General features: G+C 46.3%; 1 protein-coding gene across 2 annotated transcripts in view; it reads right to left on the minus strand.

Moving 5' to 3' along the window:
• Nucleotides 1-19,874, minus strand: part of LOC146858427 (multidrug and toxin extrusion protein 1-like) — a 742,800-nt gene that overhangs the window by 234,214 nt on the left and 488,712 nt on the right. For both annotated transcript variants that reach the window (XM_085649349.1, XM_085649350.1), the window contains one exon: nt 13,391-13,488. In XM_085649349.1, the coding sequence (XP_085505475.1) occupies nt 13,391-13,488 (98 nt within the window). The remainder of the gene's footprint in view (nt 1-13,390; nt 13,489-19,874) is intronic.

Genomic DNA, 19,874 nt, shown 5'->3' on the forward strand with positions numbered 1-19,874 from the left:
GTGGCCCAACTGGTTGCCTGCCCTTGGATCGCCCGTAAGATAACCCACCATATTACATAACAATGTATGTAATAAACGTGCAGCAGTTTCTTACCCAAACAAAAAAAAATTGTGGTGTGTCTTATTCATGTGTAAGAACATGCATGCGATTGTGGGGGGTGGGGACTATTGCCTTCTGCTGGCGCTATGCGGCTGCCCTGGCGCCCGCAGGGTGCCCTAGAAGGGCGGGCCTCTTAGTGCCAGCCAGGCACCAGCCCACCCCCCTTCTGCTAGGGGACCCCTCGGGGAGGAGTCCCCCCACTCCTAGCAGCCAGTGGCTGTGGCGCGCAGGGCGCGTCACTTCTGGGGCTCGAGGAACGAGGATGGTGGTATATAGGCCTCCCCCACCCTCTGTCCTTCCTCTCTTCATGCCCTGGACACGCCGTCTCCCACCCTACCGCTTACCCGGCGTCGAAGCAGCGGGGGAGGCATAGAATGTTGTAATGTTGTTCTTTTTTCGTTGCAGGCGGAATTACAGGGCGATCTGGAAGCAAATGGGTACCAAAGGGTACCTCTGCACGGCACCATAGGGGATGCCAGAGCCCAGGAGCCTCATGGGAGGTTCCTGGAAAACCGTGTCGGCGCCCCTTCAGTCCTTCGGTCGGTTGTGGGCCTGAACAACCGGGGGCTTGCCTTGCTACGCTCCGCCCTGAAAGGGGCGTGAGTAATAAGGGACCGTGATCCGGGAAGAGGATTAACGAATGGGCAGCACAGACGGGGTTCGCCCCAGTGCTGCTTGGCTCATCAGGCGGGCACGCGGCCCGGTTGGTTGCCTGCCCTTGGATCGCCCACAAGATAACCCACCATATTACATAACGGTGTATGTAATAAACCTGCAGCAGTTTCTTACCCAAACAAAACATTTGTGCGGTGTGTTTTATTTATGTGTAAGAACATGCATGCGATTGTGGGGGGTGGGGACTGTTGCCTTCTGCTGGAGCTATACTGCGGCGCCACTTCACTGCACGATTGTGTAGCCGTGTAGATTAAACAGACCTTAGTGGAAAGCAGGCTCGGGTGCTTTCCATTATGGAGAGTCGATCTGTCAGCCTTAAAATACTACGCTTACATTTAAGTCCAGCGAATTGAAGTCAGGCGCTAATATTACTGTGTTCAGGAAGTAGCGTAACCCCTCGTGGCCGCTGTGTGTTGACATGGAAGCGTTTCAATTTAAAGTCCTTGTGTGCTTGAGTAGGAGGAACCCAGCAGGCAGGCGAGGGCAGCAATCGCTGTCTTGGTATTGGCTGTTTGGGCGGAAATGGGAGTTTCCGCCCAAATGAGAATTACTGTAGTGTCCTGTAGTGTCCTGCTGGGCACGTTCTAGTGTCTCAGCAGGCACTGAGTTTACCAGCCACTCCTTCGTGGCCTGGACACACATGCACCCCACACCAGTGCTTAATTTGTAAAATATTAAGTGCCAGGGCTCTGACCAGGAGGCCACTGCAGCTTGCACCACCCATCGCCCTCGCTGCTTCTCTTTTTGTTGCCACCCGGGCCCTCTCTGAGTATTTTAATTTCCCCTTAAAACGAGTGCTACACGATGAAACCAAGAAACAGTGTAAACATAACTCATGTTACAACCTATCGACATCCATCTTCCCCAAAGCAGAAAAGGGCAAATAAATAAGAGTAACAAGCATTTGCAATGCAATAGGTCTCGCATTTACACAAGTTTAAGCTATTGGCATTGTAAATGACAATGCCTTTTATTTATGTTTTAAAAACCAAAATATAAATAAAAGGCATTTTCATTTAGAATGCCAATAGCTCAAACTTGTGTAAATTCGAGACCTATTGCATTGCAAATGCTTGTTTGTGCTTGTTGTCTAGGTAAATATACTTTGATTTAGGAATTTTCCACTTCGTCTTTATAGAAGCTGGTTTGCTTTGTAGCGGTGCCTCTGACCCGCCAGATTTTACGAACATCCCGAACTATGTAAATGAGTGCAATTTGCATTCAGTGCTTGTTTTGGCAACCAAGCTGCTCCCCCAACCCTCTTCCCTGCTCGTAGAAAGACGCTGCAAAACAGGAGCTCTCCCTCAAAGGCTCCTGCATTCTCCATTCCGAGACGGAGAGGGAATGTAGTTAATGCCAGACAAATGACTGATGTGAAATAAAGGCTCTCAGTCGGGTTCTTGGTCTTTTAATCGATGTTCGGTTATAAAATGGATCGCCTTTATTAGCTAATCTAAGGTAAATGGGTTTGAAAGATGTGTTCTCAACACCTGTGTTTCAGAGATTCACTCCTAATCTCCTAAAGCAAACACAGGCACTTCCATGCAGATGTAAAATAAACCATCTGTTGCCCCATAGTACATGCAACATGCGGACGACATCCAGTACTGTACCAGTCGAAAGCAACAAACCACCCATCATCAACTGAAAGGGCAAAGAAAAACCGAAGGCATCTGCTGCTGGCCACCAGAGGAATACAATTTTATTCACCACCACAGGTCCCGATTAACCATGTATTATGACTACTTCTAGACACATTTCACAATAACAATAATATACGGTACGATTGGAACAAAGTCTGACCCAGATTATCATCCGAAAATCTCTCCATTTAGACATTTCGGATTAGTCCGAAGAGGACTGTCCCGCAACCCAAAACTACCAGTTTGGCAAGTCTGTAAACTAAAAAATTCCGAACAGACAAGCCTGTGGGGTAAACACCTTAGCGGACTGTGGAAAAGGGGCCATCACAGCATAGCGAAAGCCATCAACTGTGTGCTCATCTCCCACACCTTTTCACTTAACACAATCATTAATCACACTCTAGTCCGGTCTCAGTGGCTCTGAATAATATATAGTGTAAGAGACCCGGAGCGGGCGTCAACCGGACAGATATTAACAAGATATTAACAATAATTGTAGTTCCCGGAAGCACAGTAACTAATTCAGACAGCGAGAGAAATAAAGTTAAAACATACATGCTATGTGACTTTTTAATTTGGAGGATGCGCATACATTTTTAGGGACAAAAGTTACAATTTCGCTGCAGCTTACTTCAAAGGATTAACGCGATACCTTGCCGCGTGAAGTTTACGATGGACCAACTTAACTTCAATTATTTACAATGTTCGTTTCAGACAGCAATTCATTGTTCCTGGAGCAATGTGGGGTGAAGGGGGTAACAGTGGACGGGAGTTATAGGGGTTGGGAGGCGGGGTGGAGGAAGCAGAAGCAACATGATAGAGGGTGTGGGGACAAACGTGTAAGCAACTCTGGGAGAGGATGTGTTGTTACGGCCAGAGCTGCCGACTTTGTAAGCCTGTGATTGTGGGCAAATCACCGTGCCCAAAAAAAAAAAAAGAGTTTCCTTGTGTAGCGTAACTAGTAGTCATGCAAAGCGCTCCAATACCTATGGATAGAGGCTGCGCTATGAAACTGCAACAAAAAAGAAATAATATGGGGTAGAGGGTGAGGTATGCGGAACAAACACAGAGAGCACGGGTGGCGAGAGGCACGCGGGCAAGCGCACCAGGAAGGAGGGCAGGCAACAGAGAGACTAGTAAGAGGGAAGGAATAAAAACAAGGATGTGATAACAAGTAGGAAGTGGGATAAGGGAGGGGGTGGCAAATGGTGTGCATTTTCACGGCCACTTTAATGTTCTCAGTGGCCTCCCGGCTCACTGAGAACATCAAAGCGGCCGCCAAATGGTGCGCGCGCCCGGCGCACATGCACTGTAGTTGGCGGCGCACATGCACTGTAGTTGGGGGCCTGAAAGCACTGGTTTGCACTTCCAAATCCCCCTTTTACAAAAGCTCTCGCGAGAGCAGCGCTAAAGCACTGGCTCAGGCGAGACCTAAAAAGTGGCAGACATGAACGGTCCTTTGTCACAGCCATTAAAGCGGAGGGGAGAGCTCAGCCTTCCCATCACTCTTAATTTGCGCCGTAGAGACAGCAAAAGCCACATCTGTTGCAAAGTAGGGCACAGCCAAGCGGGTTTAGATTGTATTTTGCTGGTTCTAATCAGCAGCCTGCGGTTTCCGCATGGCCGGACCCGGGGCTGGTTTTTAGGTCTCGCCTGACCCAGCGCATGCGCTGGTCTGGCGAGACTTATTGAGAGGGCTCCAAAAACTGCTACCAGGCAAGCCTGGAGCTATAGTGCATGTGCGCGGGCGCGCGCGCCACGCTTTACCGCGATTACTTTCACTTTCACGGCCGCAGGGCCGCTTTGCATAGCTAATAGGTCTCGCTTTTAGGACCTTATAAGTATTTAGTTATGCAACTGTTGCATGGCTAAACACTTATAAGGTCCCAAAGGCGAGACCTATTGGCTATGCAAATGCTTGTTACTTAATAATGGCTGCTGGCTTCCGGGACGCTCGCCATACTCGCTGGTGCTTCCTGCAGAATGCTTCTCCAAACACCACGCACTGAAGGTCAGGGCTGCGGCTTGCTCTCAGCTGTGAAAGGCCACTTGTGTTCTAACTCTAGTGATCTATCAAATTGTTTTGCTTTCACAGGTAAGTGAAAGCTTCGTCTAATCGGCGTCGCATTATGTCTGTGCTTTCGTCCACATTCCTGGGAGGGTTGGTATTAGCCGAGAACAGGAGAGAAAAGGCACAATAGTGCTATTGTCTGGAAGGTGGCCATTCGGGAGATCTAACAAGTCCTTGAAAACACAAAGCAAGTCCGTTCTCAGTGCACACCTCACTGTGGATGCTACCCCTTTGAAAGGCTCTGCAAAGTGAGGCTTCCGATGGTCAACGTTCTTGTGGCGCTGTGTTTTCAGAATCACTGGGCTTGAAAGGGGCATGCCTACGTATGTAATGTTTAACAAAGGATTCCTGCTGCTGCCTTCCAAGTGGAGTGGTTTGAAGCTGTGCACTTAGATGGTCCCAAAGGCGAGACCTATTGGCTATGCCAATGCTTGTTCCTGCTGGAATCGCAGTTTCTGTGGAACGATGGCTTTTGTAAAGGGCAAAGGAGCCACGAGCAGGAGGTGAGACTCCATCCATTATGTTTCTTCCCCCACACTCCTCCCTCTGACGGTGCCTGAAGCTCAGCTCGATTTTGGGCATGGGTCATAAGTCCAGCTGGGGATGTCAATTCACAAGTAACAGACTTGATTCTGAGCAGAGGCCTTTACTTGCTCGGATCTGCTACCCGGACACTACACTGCATCTGCAGCTTGCTTCTAATTCACCCCACCAACTCACATACCTTAAAGCAGCTGCCTTTTTAGAAAGCAAGGCCGCCCACTGTAGCAAGCACCAGTGACATGCTCACCGCTAAAGCCTAGAACACACCTGCTCTCCAAGATCTCTAGAACCCCACGGCTTGATGAAGACAGTTGTACGCAATCCCAGGGTTGAAATATGTAGGCACACTGAAGGAGGCCTGCTTGTTTACATGTACTGGAACTAGAGAGAATAATATGGACTTTGTATACCAATGTGCCTCCCTTCTCCCCTAATGCCCCCCTTGCAGGACGGACTCTTCACCAAACATACATGGCCCTAGAAAACACTTCCCCTCCCATCTTGGGTCCATATCTACCATTTTTGTACACAAGCAAAACCACAACCTTCTTTACCACAAGTGTGCATCACGTGTGTTCATTTCTATCACGGTGAAGGAGTCCGTTGTCATATGTACCATCTATATAAAACCAATATGCTTTAAAAGTGAATTATGTTTTTCTCATTTTGACAACACATTATGTGTTTTGAACTTTTAAAATATATTTTGTGCTCAATCGATGGTAAGATGGGTTATTTTGTTTGTTTCTAAGAGGTTTCAATTACAGCATCTTTATTTATCATTTATTAATAGTCTTAAGTTCCATGGCACTAGCTGCAGGAGCTACCCCGGCCTTAAGTGAAGCAGTGGCCAGCTCTGTGGTCTCCGCGCCTCCTCCACTCAAAGCTCTGTCTCCACTGTTGCCAAGTCGGTGCATGCTGCACAGGAGGGTCTGGCCTCTATCATGTTGCCCTCTGCTGCGGCTCACTGATCGATTGTAATTATTCTCTCCACAAAGGAAATGAGAATCCACAATGGCTAAAGTTTCCCACCCTTGAAGTCACGACTTTACCCTCTATTTATAAATATGGTAAAAGGGGTCAAAGCTTATGGTGTTTTAGATTTCTTTAGAATTACATTTAAATGCCCCTGAGAGTAATACCTGGTGCATAGATTATTGATTTTCCAGACCTGTCCAATAGTTGGAGCTTTCCAAACTTTAAACCTGTCTCTATCGAAGCTGCGGAATAAAAGGGATGTGGGAAGCAGGTGAACAAACACAAGGCCGGGTCTGTGCAGATACAAGGACTCCTATTTTATGAAAGCGTCAGCTCCACTAAAATATACTTTGTAGGACAGATACTTAAGCCTGCTGAGACCATCTGTGGCTTTCTTTTACTGTAGCTGAAGACATCCTGTCTTGTTGGGAGGGCTCTTTGCATTTTTTGTAAAGTACTGTTTGCTTAGCGAGCTAACAACTGTTCTGGCTTATGTATGGGTCAAACTCAAGGGCTGGTATTTTTAGCTCTCACCTTCAGAGACCGCTTTAGCTGCCTGTTGTTTAAGACTCATTGTCTAAAATACACTACACACCGAGTGGGCTTTGGATCAATCCCTTGCTCATGATTGGATGGCTTTCTTGTCTATATCAGTTCCCTGGTCCTTATTCAATGGCTTTCCACCCTATTATTCATTAGTCCTGCCCTTTGAGCATAGCTTCTTTATTCATTTATTTAGTAAAGCTGACGTGCATCCTTCGACTGCTGTCACAAGGGGACTATTTTTTAAATTCTGTTTAGCACACAATGAGAACGGAAGACTGCCCTCGATATAGTCCCTACCCCACTGCTTTATTTTTATTTATTTATTTGTTTACTAATATTTTTTCTTTTTGGAAGATCCAAGCAGTTGCATAATGCTATTGGCTGTTCTCTTTTTGGCATTTGCTCCTACACTGTCAAGTTCCCAACCTGCCCTATGTGTTGTCAACTTCCCTCTCTTCTCGTCACCCCCCATTCCATAAACATTTGCAGTTCGGGCTGGACTGTTCCCATGAGGAACAGTGTCAAGACTAATTTGGATATGGCTGGGTCCAAACTGAGGTGGCATAGTGAGCAAAAGAACGATGGATTAAGCGTTATAAAGAAGGATGGTTAATTACTTGTTGTGATCCTTATTTCTGCTGAGATCCATTCTTTGGGTCTTCCAGATAGCTGACGAGGTTTAAATGGGGGCCACACGGTGGTTGGGGGAGTTTGAGCGGGAGTTCACCAGGTCGCCACAAGCTGCACCCAGGCCTACCTGTGCCGCCACTGTGTAGTCTTGGGCTCACACTTACAGTGGATGAGTACAACCACCAGCTCACTCCCCACATACTGTGTCTGCTCCTTGCCGCCTGCCTCCTCCTCTCCGCGCCCCTCTTGTTCAGGGAGTGGTGCTTAAAAGTGAGCCACTTCAATCAGTGCTCTGGCCGTCTGCTTCTGATTCAGTCCACCAAGTAGGTGCACTTGTAGGGAGAAATGTGTTGGGGAACACCTGGAAAGCAGTACAAATGGACAATGGCTGGCGGAGTTTCTGGCACCAGAGGCAGAATACAAACCTCTAAATTGCAGGATGTCGGAGTCTGTGGCGGGCCGGCAGTGCATTTTCAGGCTGACCCAAACTGGGGACAGAAGCAGGACTGCAAGGCAAGACAGCCGCTCCTGTTAACATGGCTGAGGCGGTTCCGGTGGTCCGGCTACCTCAAAGGCTGAGCAGCGGCCACTCTTGTTACTGCAGTCGCGGCTACTGTGGCATGAAGTGGTGCTGCTGTCTGGCCCCAGGGAATCAAGGGGTGGGTGGGGGACAATCCTTGGCCTGGGGACTGGTGGCATCTCGCTCGGTCGGCTCACTTGCCCGTGGCTCCTCTTCCTGCTCTGCGAATGCATGGCTCCAGAACAGGATAGAAGCAGCCTTCTTCTTTGTGGAATAAGTTATTATATCCTCGAGAAAGGAGCAGGCCTGCAGCATGTTATCCTGCTACAGTAATGGTAAAAATAAGCTGTTTTGATCCTCAACAAATACAAATGCAGTTATGCATGGGCTTGAATGGTCTCCCCATCCAAAAAAGTGAGCACCAAATTACGGTATCACTGAGGCACTGTAAAAGTTGAAACATCTAAGTCAAGGCTATCAGGAACCTCATGACAATGGCAAACAAAGGAAGGACAAAAGAAAGCCTTTAACCATGTCCATTGCAAAGCCTTGCTAGGTTAAGTACAGTGTAAAGCTCGAACATCCAAAAGACGGTTAACCTCCTTTACTGTGTACCACACAACAAAGCTGGACCAGCGTCCTGAGTAAACAGATTTGGTAGTGGGACAGCGCACTGGTAGCATGACATTCACAATCAATCAAGTGGCTTATAGAGCGCGACTACCCACCCGTAACGGTCTCAAGGCGCTGGGGGATAGAGGGTGGGAACTGCAGGACCGTCGAAGGTGCTTAGGTTCAGTCGAAGAGCCAGGTCTTGAGATCCTTCCTGAATTGAGGCAATGACAGTGAGGAAGAACGGGTCTTTGCTGCGAGGTAGGAGAAGGATCTTAGTGGTCTTGCGGGTACGTAGTACGGTAGCCAGGGACAGTTGGGCAAAGCAGAGATCTCTGGTGGGTGCATGGAATGCGAGGCGGTGGTTAAGGTACGTAGGTCCTGCATCATGTAGGGTGTTGTAGGCATGTGTGAGGAGCTTGAAGGTGTCTTTTGCTGACTGGGAGCCAGTGGATGTCTCTCAGGATGTGGTTGCGATAGGGTATGTTGAAGAATAGTCTGGTGGAGGTGTTCTGACTGTTCTAAAGTTTCTTGAGGAGTTTCTGAATGAAGCTGGATTAGAGTGCGTTGACATAGTCGATTTTGCTGCTGATGAGTGTGTGGGTGACCATCTTTCTGAACTCAGTGGGGATCTGCTTGAAGATCTTTCGGAGCAGGTGTAGCATGTGGAAACAGAAAGAGGAGATGGTGTTGATTTGGTGGCTCATGGTGAGTGAGGAGTCCAGGATGATGCTGAGATTTCGTGCATGGTCTGTGGGTGTGGGGGGAATTCCAAGGGCTGCAGGCCACCAGGAGTCGTCCCAGGCAGAGGGGGCGGAGCCCATGGTGAGGACTTTGGTCTTCTCTGAGTTGAGCTAGAGGCAGCTGTTCCTCATCCAGGTGGCGACGGCCTTCATCCCATCGTGGAAGTTCACAACTTCTGCTAGTAAATAAAGGAAACTCTGGTAAGATGACGTTCACAACTTCTGCCGGTAAATATAAGAAGCTCAACTTACAGCCATGAAGAGGGAAGTTCTGGAGGTTGAGATACAAAACCGACAACCCTGAATGTGAGAGCAGGTCTGTCCCAAGAGAAAGTGGGATAGGACACAGGAACAAGCAAATCAGTTATGTGTACCATACCCTCCACAACCTGTACTGCTGAGGTGGAAGATGGCTTGCCTGAAACCAAGGCTTCATTAAATTAGAGCAAGGGCTCGGAGGTTAAGGATGCAGCTGCAAAATTTAAGTGAGGATGTTCTCTTTGTTCGCCTTCATGGGTATGATCAGTTCCAGGAACTCGGGAGCCTTTCCCAAGACAGTAGTAATTGAAGCCACTTCCTCTGAGGGAGACTCAAAGGGTACTTCATGTCAACTTCTGGGGAGGTATCAAGGCCAACTGCATTTTGTATGGCCAAGTAATCAGAAGTATCTGTGTCTGCAAGAGGGAGAAGATTGCTCACCTCACCGCTGTCACCATCACATACCACAATGTCAGGAATAGGGATCTGATCTGAGATTGAGAGAAATAGATCGTGCAATTTGCCAAGACATTCTTCCCTAGGCAGGAGTTTATACTCAGATGCCTACACCAGCAGCTGAGCCTAGCTTCAACATCAGGATGGCTTTTGTCTTTGGAAAATTCAGTGGCAGATGCAGCAGCTCGAAAGACGGTGCCTGTTCCGCTGGAGGCATTGCTGGTGGGGGTGCCACTGGTGAGGTCTCTGGCAGAGGCAGGGTGAAGGCACTGCAAAGGCTGCCACCAGAATGGCATTAGGAGAAGGCTGAGTGGGACTGACTGGCACAGAGGGTATATCTGTGCTGGAAGCATAAACAGAAGGCCTTGCAGCTTCATGAGGTATGAGGACGCACCAGCTGGAGCATCGCTGAATAAGGGCTGCATACCCTGAGTGAAAGCTACATCAGTTCTGGCTCCAAAGAGGAAAAATGAAATTGGGATTTGTACCACTGGTCAAGATATCTACAGTGGAAGCAATACTCAACTCCGGCAATTCTTGTGCTTCTTTTTTAATCTGTCCTCCAACGTCTTGGATGATATACTGGTCAACAGCAAGTGGATGGATCTGGAACCTCTATCGGTCCTGAAATTCATCAGGGGACTGCCCCATGAGCAACTTGGCCTTCCAATCTTTGATGGCTTTAGTATGCATGAGGCTTTTCTGGGGGTGACATCCTGCTAGCACTTCATATAAACACATTTTGTAAGAAAAAGTGTTCCTAGGAGAGTACGCTGGATATGTGCTGCAACACACGAAAAGAAAAAGCCCAGGGGTGGCGCTTACAGGGCTCCAGTGATTTCATGTCCAGAGTAGTGCCCGATGTTGATGTGGAGTAGAGCACCACCCGTCAGTGCAGGAGAGCCGTTTTAATTTTCCATATTAATTTTGTGCCTTGGAAGATTCAAGAGGTGAGGAATCTGCAGGTAGAACTATCCATCACACAGACATTTATAATGAAACTGATTGAATGTTTAGTATGTATTTAGAGAATACTGACTTTTGTTGGAAGTTGTTGGTCTTCTCAAGTTGAAACTGTAAAGTTTTTTATTTTTGTTTTTTTTAGTTTGTTATTTTGTTTCTCCTTTTATGGAGTAGTTTGGCTGACCCAGATTTATGGCTCCATCATAAAAAGTGACTGCTCCAGAATTTAGACGTCAGAAGAACCTTGTATTTCAGACATGGACACATGGTCATCCAGCCCGACTTAGAAACTCTTGTGGCCTTGGGACGACCAATCCCCAGAGTAAAAAAAAGTGTTCCCTGCATCGCATATAGCATCAATCATAGCTATGACGACTGTACAAAAGAGAAGGGGGATACGGCCATAGATGGAAAGAAGGAGCAGCAGCTTTGTCAAGAATAACTCTCTTGTGACAACATGAAATGCTGACAGGTGGTTCTGTGCACAATTTAACCGAACAGTAAGGGGGTTTTGGATATTGAGGTTTCATACCAGTAATGGATTTTTTTTTAAAGCTGCATTTAGCATGCCAATGTTATTCCCCAGTGTGTGGTTCTGCTTTTACTGTTGAATCAGAGCGTAATCTGAGCAGGTATTCGCTGGAGCTCAGCAGTGGGAATAGTAAATTACTAAGGGCCTAATTACGATGTCTGGCACCGTTATGGAAAGGAACTGCCCAACCTTAGGTTGGCGGTTCCGACCACAGTATAGGGCTGTCACAAACCTCCATTTGTCAGTAGAAGTTTGTGCTGCGGGCCTTTTCCGCCCACCGCATTGACGAATGGAGGTTTGTAAACATCCCTGCACTGTGTGGCAGGCCCCTCATGGTGCTTGCCACACGGTGCAGGGATGTTTAGGGCACTCTCCATAGTGGAGGCCCTGCTAGGGGCCCCAATGCCGCCTTCCGACAGCCTTACCATGTCGGAAAGGCCAACATGGAATGGCTGTCGAAAACCAACATCATAATCCTGATGGCGGAACAGGCGTCATAAAGGAATTATGCGGTCTGTCCGACGCACCAGGGTTTTTTGAGCCCATCCGAACTATGTTGGAATCCCCCTACAGGTTTACCTCTGTCTGTTGTCATCCTAATAGGGCAGTCAGACCGTAAACCTACCATGCCGGTGGAAAGTCTCCGAACGCTGGAAGGAGGCTGTCCGCCTGACATCGTAATTAGGCCCTAAGAGTGCAATCTTTTAGTAGAATTATTAGTTCCCTCAGACAGGCAGCAGTCTGATTTTATAATGGGTGTCAATTTTATTTCACTTTACAAGTTTTAACACTATTTCGGCACCACATCACATGCAATAACACTCCCTATGCGAAGCTTGAAATGGCAGGTTGGAGGATCAGTTAACTCATCTGCGGTGCTGACCCACCTCCTGTTACATGATATTTCGCAGTGGAGGGCCAAGCAGTCCAGCATGTGCACGTTCCTTAACCTCCATCTGCATGACTAGTGCATGCCGCTGGACAAGTGCCACTCTTGAAGAAGTGCCTAGCACAGTAGACCAGCACCATGCAGCAACTGGTGGTGTCTAGTACGGATATTCACAGTGTTCAAAGAGAAATCAATGTGACCAAACAAAGTGAAATCTGCCCATATGTGCCCATCAGACTTCCACTAATAAAAATGGACTGCTAATTTCCACATTTATTTTTGCTTAAGAAACATTATTTAACAAGCATTAGCAAAACCAATAGGTCTCATGGTGATTGCTCAAGCCTTTTGGCTTTGTCAATTTTTGTCTTGTTTTGATAAAGTTTTTGCGGAGTCTTCAACATTACCATGGTAGTCCATGGCACATAAGAAAACTACTTTATGTGGAGATGTGCTCCTTGTGAAAGGGAAGAATGCCGCCACTAACTGTGAATATATTTAATGAATACACTGGACTGCCCCACTGCACCATTCTGTATGCTGTAACGTGTGGCAGGAAAATGGCACAACAGTCCAATGGGTGAAGAAGGCAGGCTAAAAAGCCCTATAAGTAAATATAATATATACATAATTTTAGTAAAATTAAAAGGTCTTGGCTAACACCTGAAAGAAAAATAGCCCTACTATTGACTGGCCAATAATACTGTGAGGATAAATATTTATAAATTTACTTGATAGGCCCTAGCATTACAGTTTATTGGAAGGCATATATTCCAATGAAAACAGTAAGCTATTTGCTGCCCTGTTACCACCACCTCAAGAGCAAGAGGCATCTGGTGCCCACTCCACATGTTTCTAGACAGAAGGGAAGAGGTGACGACCCCAGTCTGTGACAAAGGCATTAGCGTCAGATGTGATAGCTGGACAGTAGACAAAGGGTTAGAATAAAGTGTGGCAATAACAAGATTTATAACTTCTAATGATCATACAGACATATGTGACTATGCCAAAGGATAAGAGACCTTGTGATGTATATACCTTGAAGAATAATTGTATTCTCAGCAGCCAAAGTTGCAATATGAGATTCTGTCCTTCAAAGTGGGTTTAAAATACTGCTATTATTGATGTTCTGCATCGCATGTAAGAAATAGTTATGAACCTGCAATAATGTTATTCCATTATTGTCCTAAAAAGCATAAATGAAGTTGAAAAATAAAATTAGAAAACTTACATTATTCCTAGGCTCAGCACATAGAGAAAGATGTAGTTTATACCAGCATTCAGGATGTTAGCTATGAATCCTGTTAGAACCTGTGGAAAAATGATTCCCTAAAATGCAAACGACAAAGAATGAAAATTTGTATTTACTGATCAGGGTTATTGCGTATTATGCACATAAATGAACCAACAACTGCACAGGGCCATGCATTAAAGCATAATAGTAACACAGGGTTTGTAGCTAAATTCATTCTTAGAGTCAGCCCTCCCCCTATGCGGGGAGGGCATGGATGTCAATTCACCAAAATGCCAAAGGTCGCGGCAGTGACATCACACACCCTTTGACATTAATGACATGGTAAGAGATGCCATATGACCTTCGATCTGAATCTTCTCGGGAATAGATTTCACATGACCTTAATACTGATGACATCACAATAATTGATATCGCTGAAGTTCCATAATTACCGCATTATTACTATAACAACGCTGCAAAAACAAATTAATACTATAACACTGCAAAAACAAATGTCTATTTTAGACACCACCTATGCTAAAGTGCTGACAATCTTACATGATTCTCTTTGCTTTATATGAAATATTATGTGTTTGGTTGAAGATCATATAGTACCACAGAACAGCAATGGAAACCTAAATTATTTATACTGCCAAATGTTATGATTTAATAGTTCACCTAATGTTAACTGTAACAACATCTGGATTGATAAATATTAATAAGAGCAAAAACATATTTAAAAACAATAGTAATTATGTCCACACAAATTAATTAGTATAGACCATACATACTGAATATTAACTATGTAATTGACTCAAATAAATTCCCTTTTGTTAATATATTTTGATCGTTTGCAAGGCAGTTATCACTCGTGCAAAATTCAGAGGTGAAGGTTTTCTGCAAATATATAATTTTTCATGGAGTCACAATAATGAAACGTGAAGAACATGTATAAAATATATTAAAATAAATAAAATATTTTATTAGTCCTTTTTTTATTTAATCAGAAGAGTTTGCATTGCTGGATTAATTTATTTACAAAATCTAATGTCCCTATAGATCCTGCAGATAGTAAATAGAGTTCATTAAGACACTGTTTGCCTGCCTTCTGTTGTATCAGTGACGGATGATGATCTTTGAAAGTGGTTAGGCATAATATCTGCCCTGAATGGTTGTGAGAGCGAAGAGAGTGAGTCCGACCTCTTTTATGTTCAAATTGTGCATCTTAAATTACAACTTTCACATACAGTTGCTAAAAAGCCCTAGACTCTGCATCTTCTGAAAGTGTACTTATTAAATAATCACATCCTTGGTGTGCCAGGCCAATGCAACCAGATGCTGTCTATGAGTTGACCTATTTTTAGGTTTCACCTGCGTGAAATTTATTGTATTTAATATATCTTAAAAGAAGTTTACATCCCACCTTCCCTTCTTATTGTTCTGCATGCTTGTCAATTTACTTTTTCTCTTTTCTATTGGTTGTAGGCGTTCTTTTCCTGTTGTTGCTTCTGTGTTTTTCTCTTATAAATCTCTCATGGCCCAAGTACTCATTATCATCCGTCTGTCAATTAGATGGGTAGAACCTCTTTAATTTGCTTGCTGACAGCGTTTAATGTATTGTTTTCATTATCTTTCCCTGGCTGAACACATTTAAAGCGTGCTTTCAAACAAGGGGGGGCCCATGAGATTTTGGCCTGGGGCTCGGCGGCCATCTAGGGAAACCTACCAAACCCACACATTTCTGGAAACTAGACACCCGGGGGAGTCCAGCGAGGTATGGCTTGCGTGGGTACCCCAAATGCTGTCCAGTGCCACAGTGCAAGTGCTCCCCATTGTAAATTGATGTATGGATTAGTGATTCCATGATTGGCTGGTTTGGTTTACCTGTCAGAACCTAGTACAGTGCACCAGGAGTGCCCAGGGCTGGTAATCCAAATGCTACTGGTGGGCTTGCAGCACTGGTTGTGCCACCCACAGACGTAGCCTGTAAAAGTGTGTCTAAGACTTGCCATTACGGAGCCTGTGTGCTGTCTGGTACTGCCATGCTGACTAGGCAAGTGCACCCACTTGTCAGTCCCTAAACCTTCCCTTTTCTTCATATCAGACACCCCTATGGTAGGCCCAAGGACAGGGTGTATTGTAAGTATAAGGTAGGACATGCCCTGGTGTGTGTGGCATGTTCTAATAGTGAATTACAGCCATTTTCGTTTTTCACTATTGCAAGGCTCCCTGGTCCCCATAGGCCAGAATGGGCAGTTTGATTATTACAGTTCATAGTCCTAACTGACTCAGGGATCATGGTAGAAATTCGAGTTTAGTATGCCTGAACTCAGAATGATAAAAAGCATCTTTTAGTGAAGTTGGTTTTAACATTCTGTGTTTGAAAATACCACTTTTAGAAAATAGGTATTTTCTTGTGTAACCATCCAAGCCTGCCTCTGCTAGGTTGTGTATTCCTTGTCTGGAGTTTGAGTGACAGGGGCTGGGGAATTCCAGTAGACAGGGTGAGTCAGCACAGGACTGAATAGAGAGATCTGCATGCAGATGGGTGGGAGGAGTTGCACCTGGGACCTGAATAGGGCTGTGCCTTCCCTCCACAATGCTGGCTCCACCTCCTGTGGTGCGTCTGATGTCTCTGCCCTGCACTGTGAAAGGAAAGAAGGAGTCATGTAAACAGAGTGCTCCAGGACGGACCAGAACTGGTTTGGACTAGGCAAAGGCCTCTCTGCCTTCAGAGAACAAAGAGTATAAATATTGGGACTCAAACCCAAGAACTTTAGATCACTTTGGGAAACAAGAAGAAACCTTTGCTGAGGAGCGGAACCAGAGAGACTGAGGAGAGACTATCCCTAAGCTTGAGGGACTGGCCTGCAGTGGTTGCCTGATTGCCAAAGAGAGGAGAAAGGAACTTTGTGTATACTTTATAACTTGTGAAGGATCTCCAAGGGCTTGAGAAAAGAGCTTGCCTCTTGCTGAAGTCTCAGGGACCACAGACTTCACCAACCAGCTCACCAAGTGTTCTTTGGAAGTGCCTGCTGTTTTGCAAGGCTTTCTGAGGAACTGCGTGTCGCAAGGAGCTGGAAGCGCGACTCACGAGCAACAAGCGTGTCGCCGCACTGCCGCTGTCGCTTCACAACGAGAAAGCGCCTCGCATCGCCGGAGAAGCGGATCAACGTCGCCTCAGAAGCCACCGCATCACCGGGAAGCGTGTCGCAGGGCCTGTCGCGGCCCAGAAGAACCGTTGTGTCATCGCAGGGCCTGTCGCAGCTCGCTTCGTTGCCGAAGCACCTCGCATCACCGGAGAAGAGGATCGACGTCGCATCAGACGCCGTCACATCACCGGGAAGCGTGTCGCAGGGCCTGTCGCGGCTCGCATCGTTGTCGAAGCGTCCCGCATCGCCGGAGAAATGATCGACGTCGCATCAGATGCCGCCGCATCACCGAGAAGCGTGTCGCAGGGCCTGTCGCGGTCCGCATCAAGAAAAAGACGCCATCTTGGTTTTATTGCTTCATCACATCATGGCGTTGCATGCTGCATCGCCATGGATACGCAGTAAGAAACCGAGGCATCTCCTCCCCTCGCAGAAAAGAACCAATGCATCCCCTACGTAGCAGTAGGGACCCGACGCATCACCGTTCATGCGTGTAAGGAACCAACGCATCAGCTTCCCTGCAACACTTTGGTTGTATAGCGTTACGCATCTTAAGGTTCATTGAACTCAAAGTGTCGCATTTTAACATCCAAAGAGAACTAAGCTAATTCTACCATTTTAAGTACAGTATTGTGGATTTTTGTCATTTGTGGTTTTGTGTTAAGTCTATATAAAGAATACTTATTTTTGATATAAAACTTGTGTGGTGTCCATCTGTAGTGTTGTCAGTTGGTTACTGTATGTGTTCACAAATGCGTTACACACTGCCTCTGAGATAAGCCTGTCTGCTCGTGCCAAGCTACCAAGGGGGTGAGCAGGGGTTATTTTAGGAGTGTACCCCCTTACCCTGACTAGACGCAAGGGCCCCTATTTGGACAAAGGTGCCCACCTCTGCCAACTAGAGACCCCCAAATCTTACATTGATGGTCAGCGGTGAGGATTTGGACTTGCATTTGTGACTCATGTACAGTGATTGGTGAACCCTACTAGTGAGTGCAGACCAAAATGCAACCACATACTTTTTGGTAGATTGTTTTTTCTAGGATTTTCTATTTTTGCCAAGAACAACCACGTTTAACCACAATGAGTAAAGCAGCATCCATAGCATCTGTTGATTATGATTGGGAAGAGGAAACACTGGAATGCTACAATGTCAAGCAGCTGAAGCACTTTTACAGGAGATTCAAAGTTGCAATGACCGGTCTCTCCAAGAAGGATGAGTACCAGAAGGCGCTGAGGGCCTGGGTCGCAGCAAGGAGTACCCCTGAGGATGAGGAAGGGGTTGAGAATGCAGAGGAGCAGCTGGGTGGGCCATTGGGTCCAGGAGGGAGAAGAGCAACTTCCCCAATAGGTAGCAGTGTTTCTGCCAAAGGCCTGTCCCAAGAGGAGTTGGAGGACAGGGAGAGGTGTAGGGTGCATGAGATGGAGCTCAAGTTAAGTGGGCAGTTAGAATTGGTGTCGCAAACTAGGAATTTGGCCCTGGAAGAAAAGAGGATGCAGTTTGAGCATGAGAAAAGTTTGAGGGAGATGGAATTGAAAGCAAGGAGCTTAGGAATTACTCCCTCTGGTGGCAGCACACCGTCAATGCCTGTGGAAGCTAGAGTGTATGGGCCAAATGTATCATTCAAAATTGCGATCGCAAACGCGTTTGCGATCGCAATTTAGCTAAGTGGGATGTATTAAGGTAAAACTGCCTCGCAAAATAAGGAATCGCAAAATTTGCGATTCCTTATTTTGTGATTACATTTAAGGAATCGCTAATTTTGTGATTCCTTAAATGCAATGTAAGAGGCACAGAAAAAGTACAATTTGGGCTGAAGGAATCTCAAATTACCACCTACTTCAAGTTGGTGGTAATTTGCGATTTCTCTGAAAAATTCACTTTTTGCATTTTTCAAAGTGCCATCTGAAGCACATACATGCCCCCAGGGCATGTATGTGTGCCACATGTGAACACATGCACATTTCAGGGATGCAACATGGTGTCCTTTTGACACCCTGGCACCCTTGAAATTGCATTCTCAATTTGCGATTCTCTAATTGAGAATCGCAAATTGAGAATGTCTTCCATTCATTCCTATGGGCCTCTAGGCCCATAGGAATGAATGGGGAGGTATTCCTTAATTGCGAATTGTAATTTGCAATTCGCAATTAAGGAATATGTAGGATTCACAAAATTATTTGCAAATCCTACATACATAGCGTTTTGCGATTCTCAAATAGCGATTCGCAAAAAAACGCTACTTGAGAATCGCAAAACCAAACTTTCATACATATGGCCCTATATTCCCAAAGATGTGGTGAAAGAGTTTTACAAGAATGATGACATTGGGCAGCGGTTTAAGGCCAATGAGGTAGCCATGTCTTCCCACCGGGTCCCTGAGAAGGACTGAGGAGCGGGGTTGTTGGGGCGGTTCCTTAGTGAGGGGCGGGATACCCTGTTAGACTTGCCCTCTGAAAGCCATAATTCTTATAGCCACATGAAGGAAGCATTGATGTTCAGGTATGGGTTGACATCTGAATTGTATAGACAAAGGTTTAGAAATTGCAAGAAGGTGGAGTCAAGTACCTGAGTAGAATATGTAACTTTCTTTTACAGATTTGGATGGTTGAGTGAAGGGTAGCAAAGTGAAATATTTTGAGGGGCTCTTTGATTTAATTGCATGGGAGCACTTGTCAAGTAATTGTTTTCCAGAGCTACGCCAGCACCTGATTGATAGTAGGCTGACTAATCCTAGGAAGCTTGCTGAGGAGGCGGTCCTCCGCAAGGGTCACGTGGGAGACTCAGCCAAGAGAAGGCAGGGTCCCCAGCAGAAGAGTGGGGGGGGGGGGGAAAGGGTAAACAGAGGGAGTTCCATAAAGGGCCCCAAAGTAATCCCCAAGAACCAGCCTCCCCCTGAGAAGAAGAACGGGGCCCAACAGGTAACCCTGTTCACAAGGGACCCCTGAAGTGCTACAAGTGTTGAGAAATGGGCTATAAGTCTAATGATCCCCGGTACCCACACTTTGGAAAGACAGCACCCACTGGTGCTCCACTCTGGCACATGGCGAGTGTAGCCCTGGGGAAGGAGAGGGGTGTCCAAGGTGGGTGGGGGCCAGCAGAGATGTCCCTTGTCTCTTTAGGAGACTGTGAGGTGGTCCCCAGGACCCAACTGCCTGATAACACTAAGACGTACAGGCAGTGGGTGACCATCAATGGCCATAGAGTGGAGGCTCTTAGAGACACAGGAGCCAGTGTGACAGCAGTCAAGTGTCACCTGGTATCTCAAGAGCAGGTTGTCCCCAATGCATTCTATCCAGTTGTTGCCGCTGACAACACAGAGAGCCAC

The sequence above is a fragment of the Triturus cristatus genome, chromosome 3_2 (genome assembly GCF_964204655.1).
Source record: "Triturus cristatus chromosome 3_2, aTriCri1.1, whole genome shotgun sequence".
NCBI classification, from domain to species: domain Eukaryota; kingdom Metazoa; phylum Chordata; class Amphibia; order Caudata; family Salamandridae; genus Triturus; species Triturus cristatus.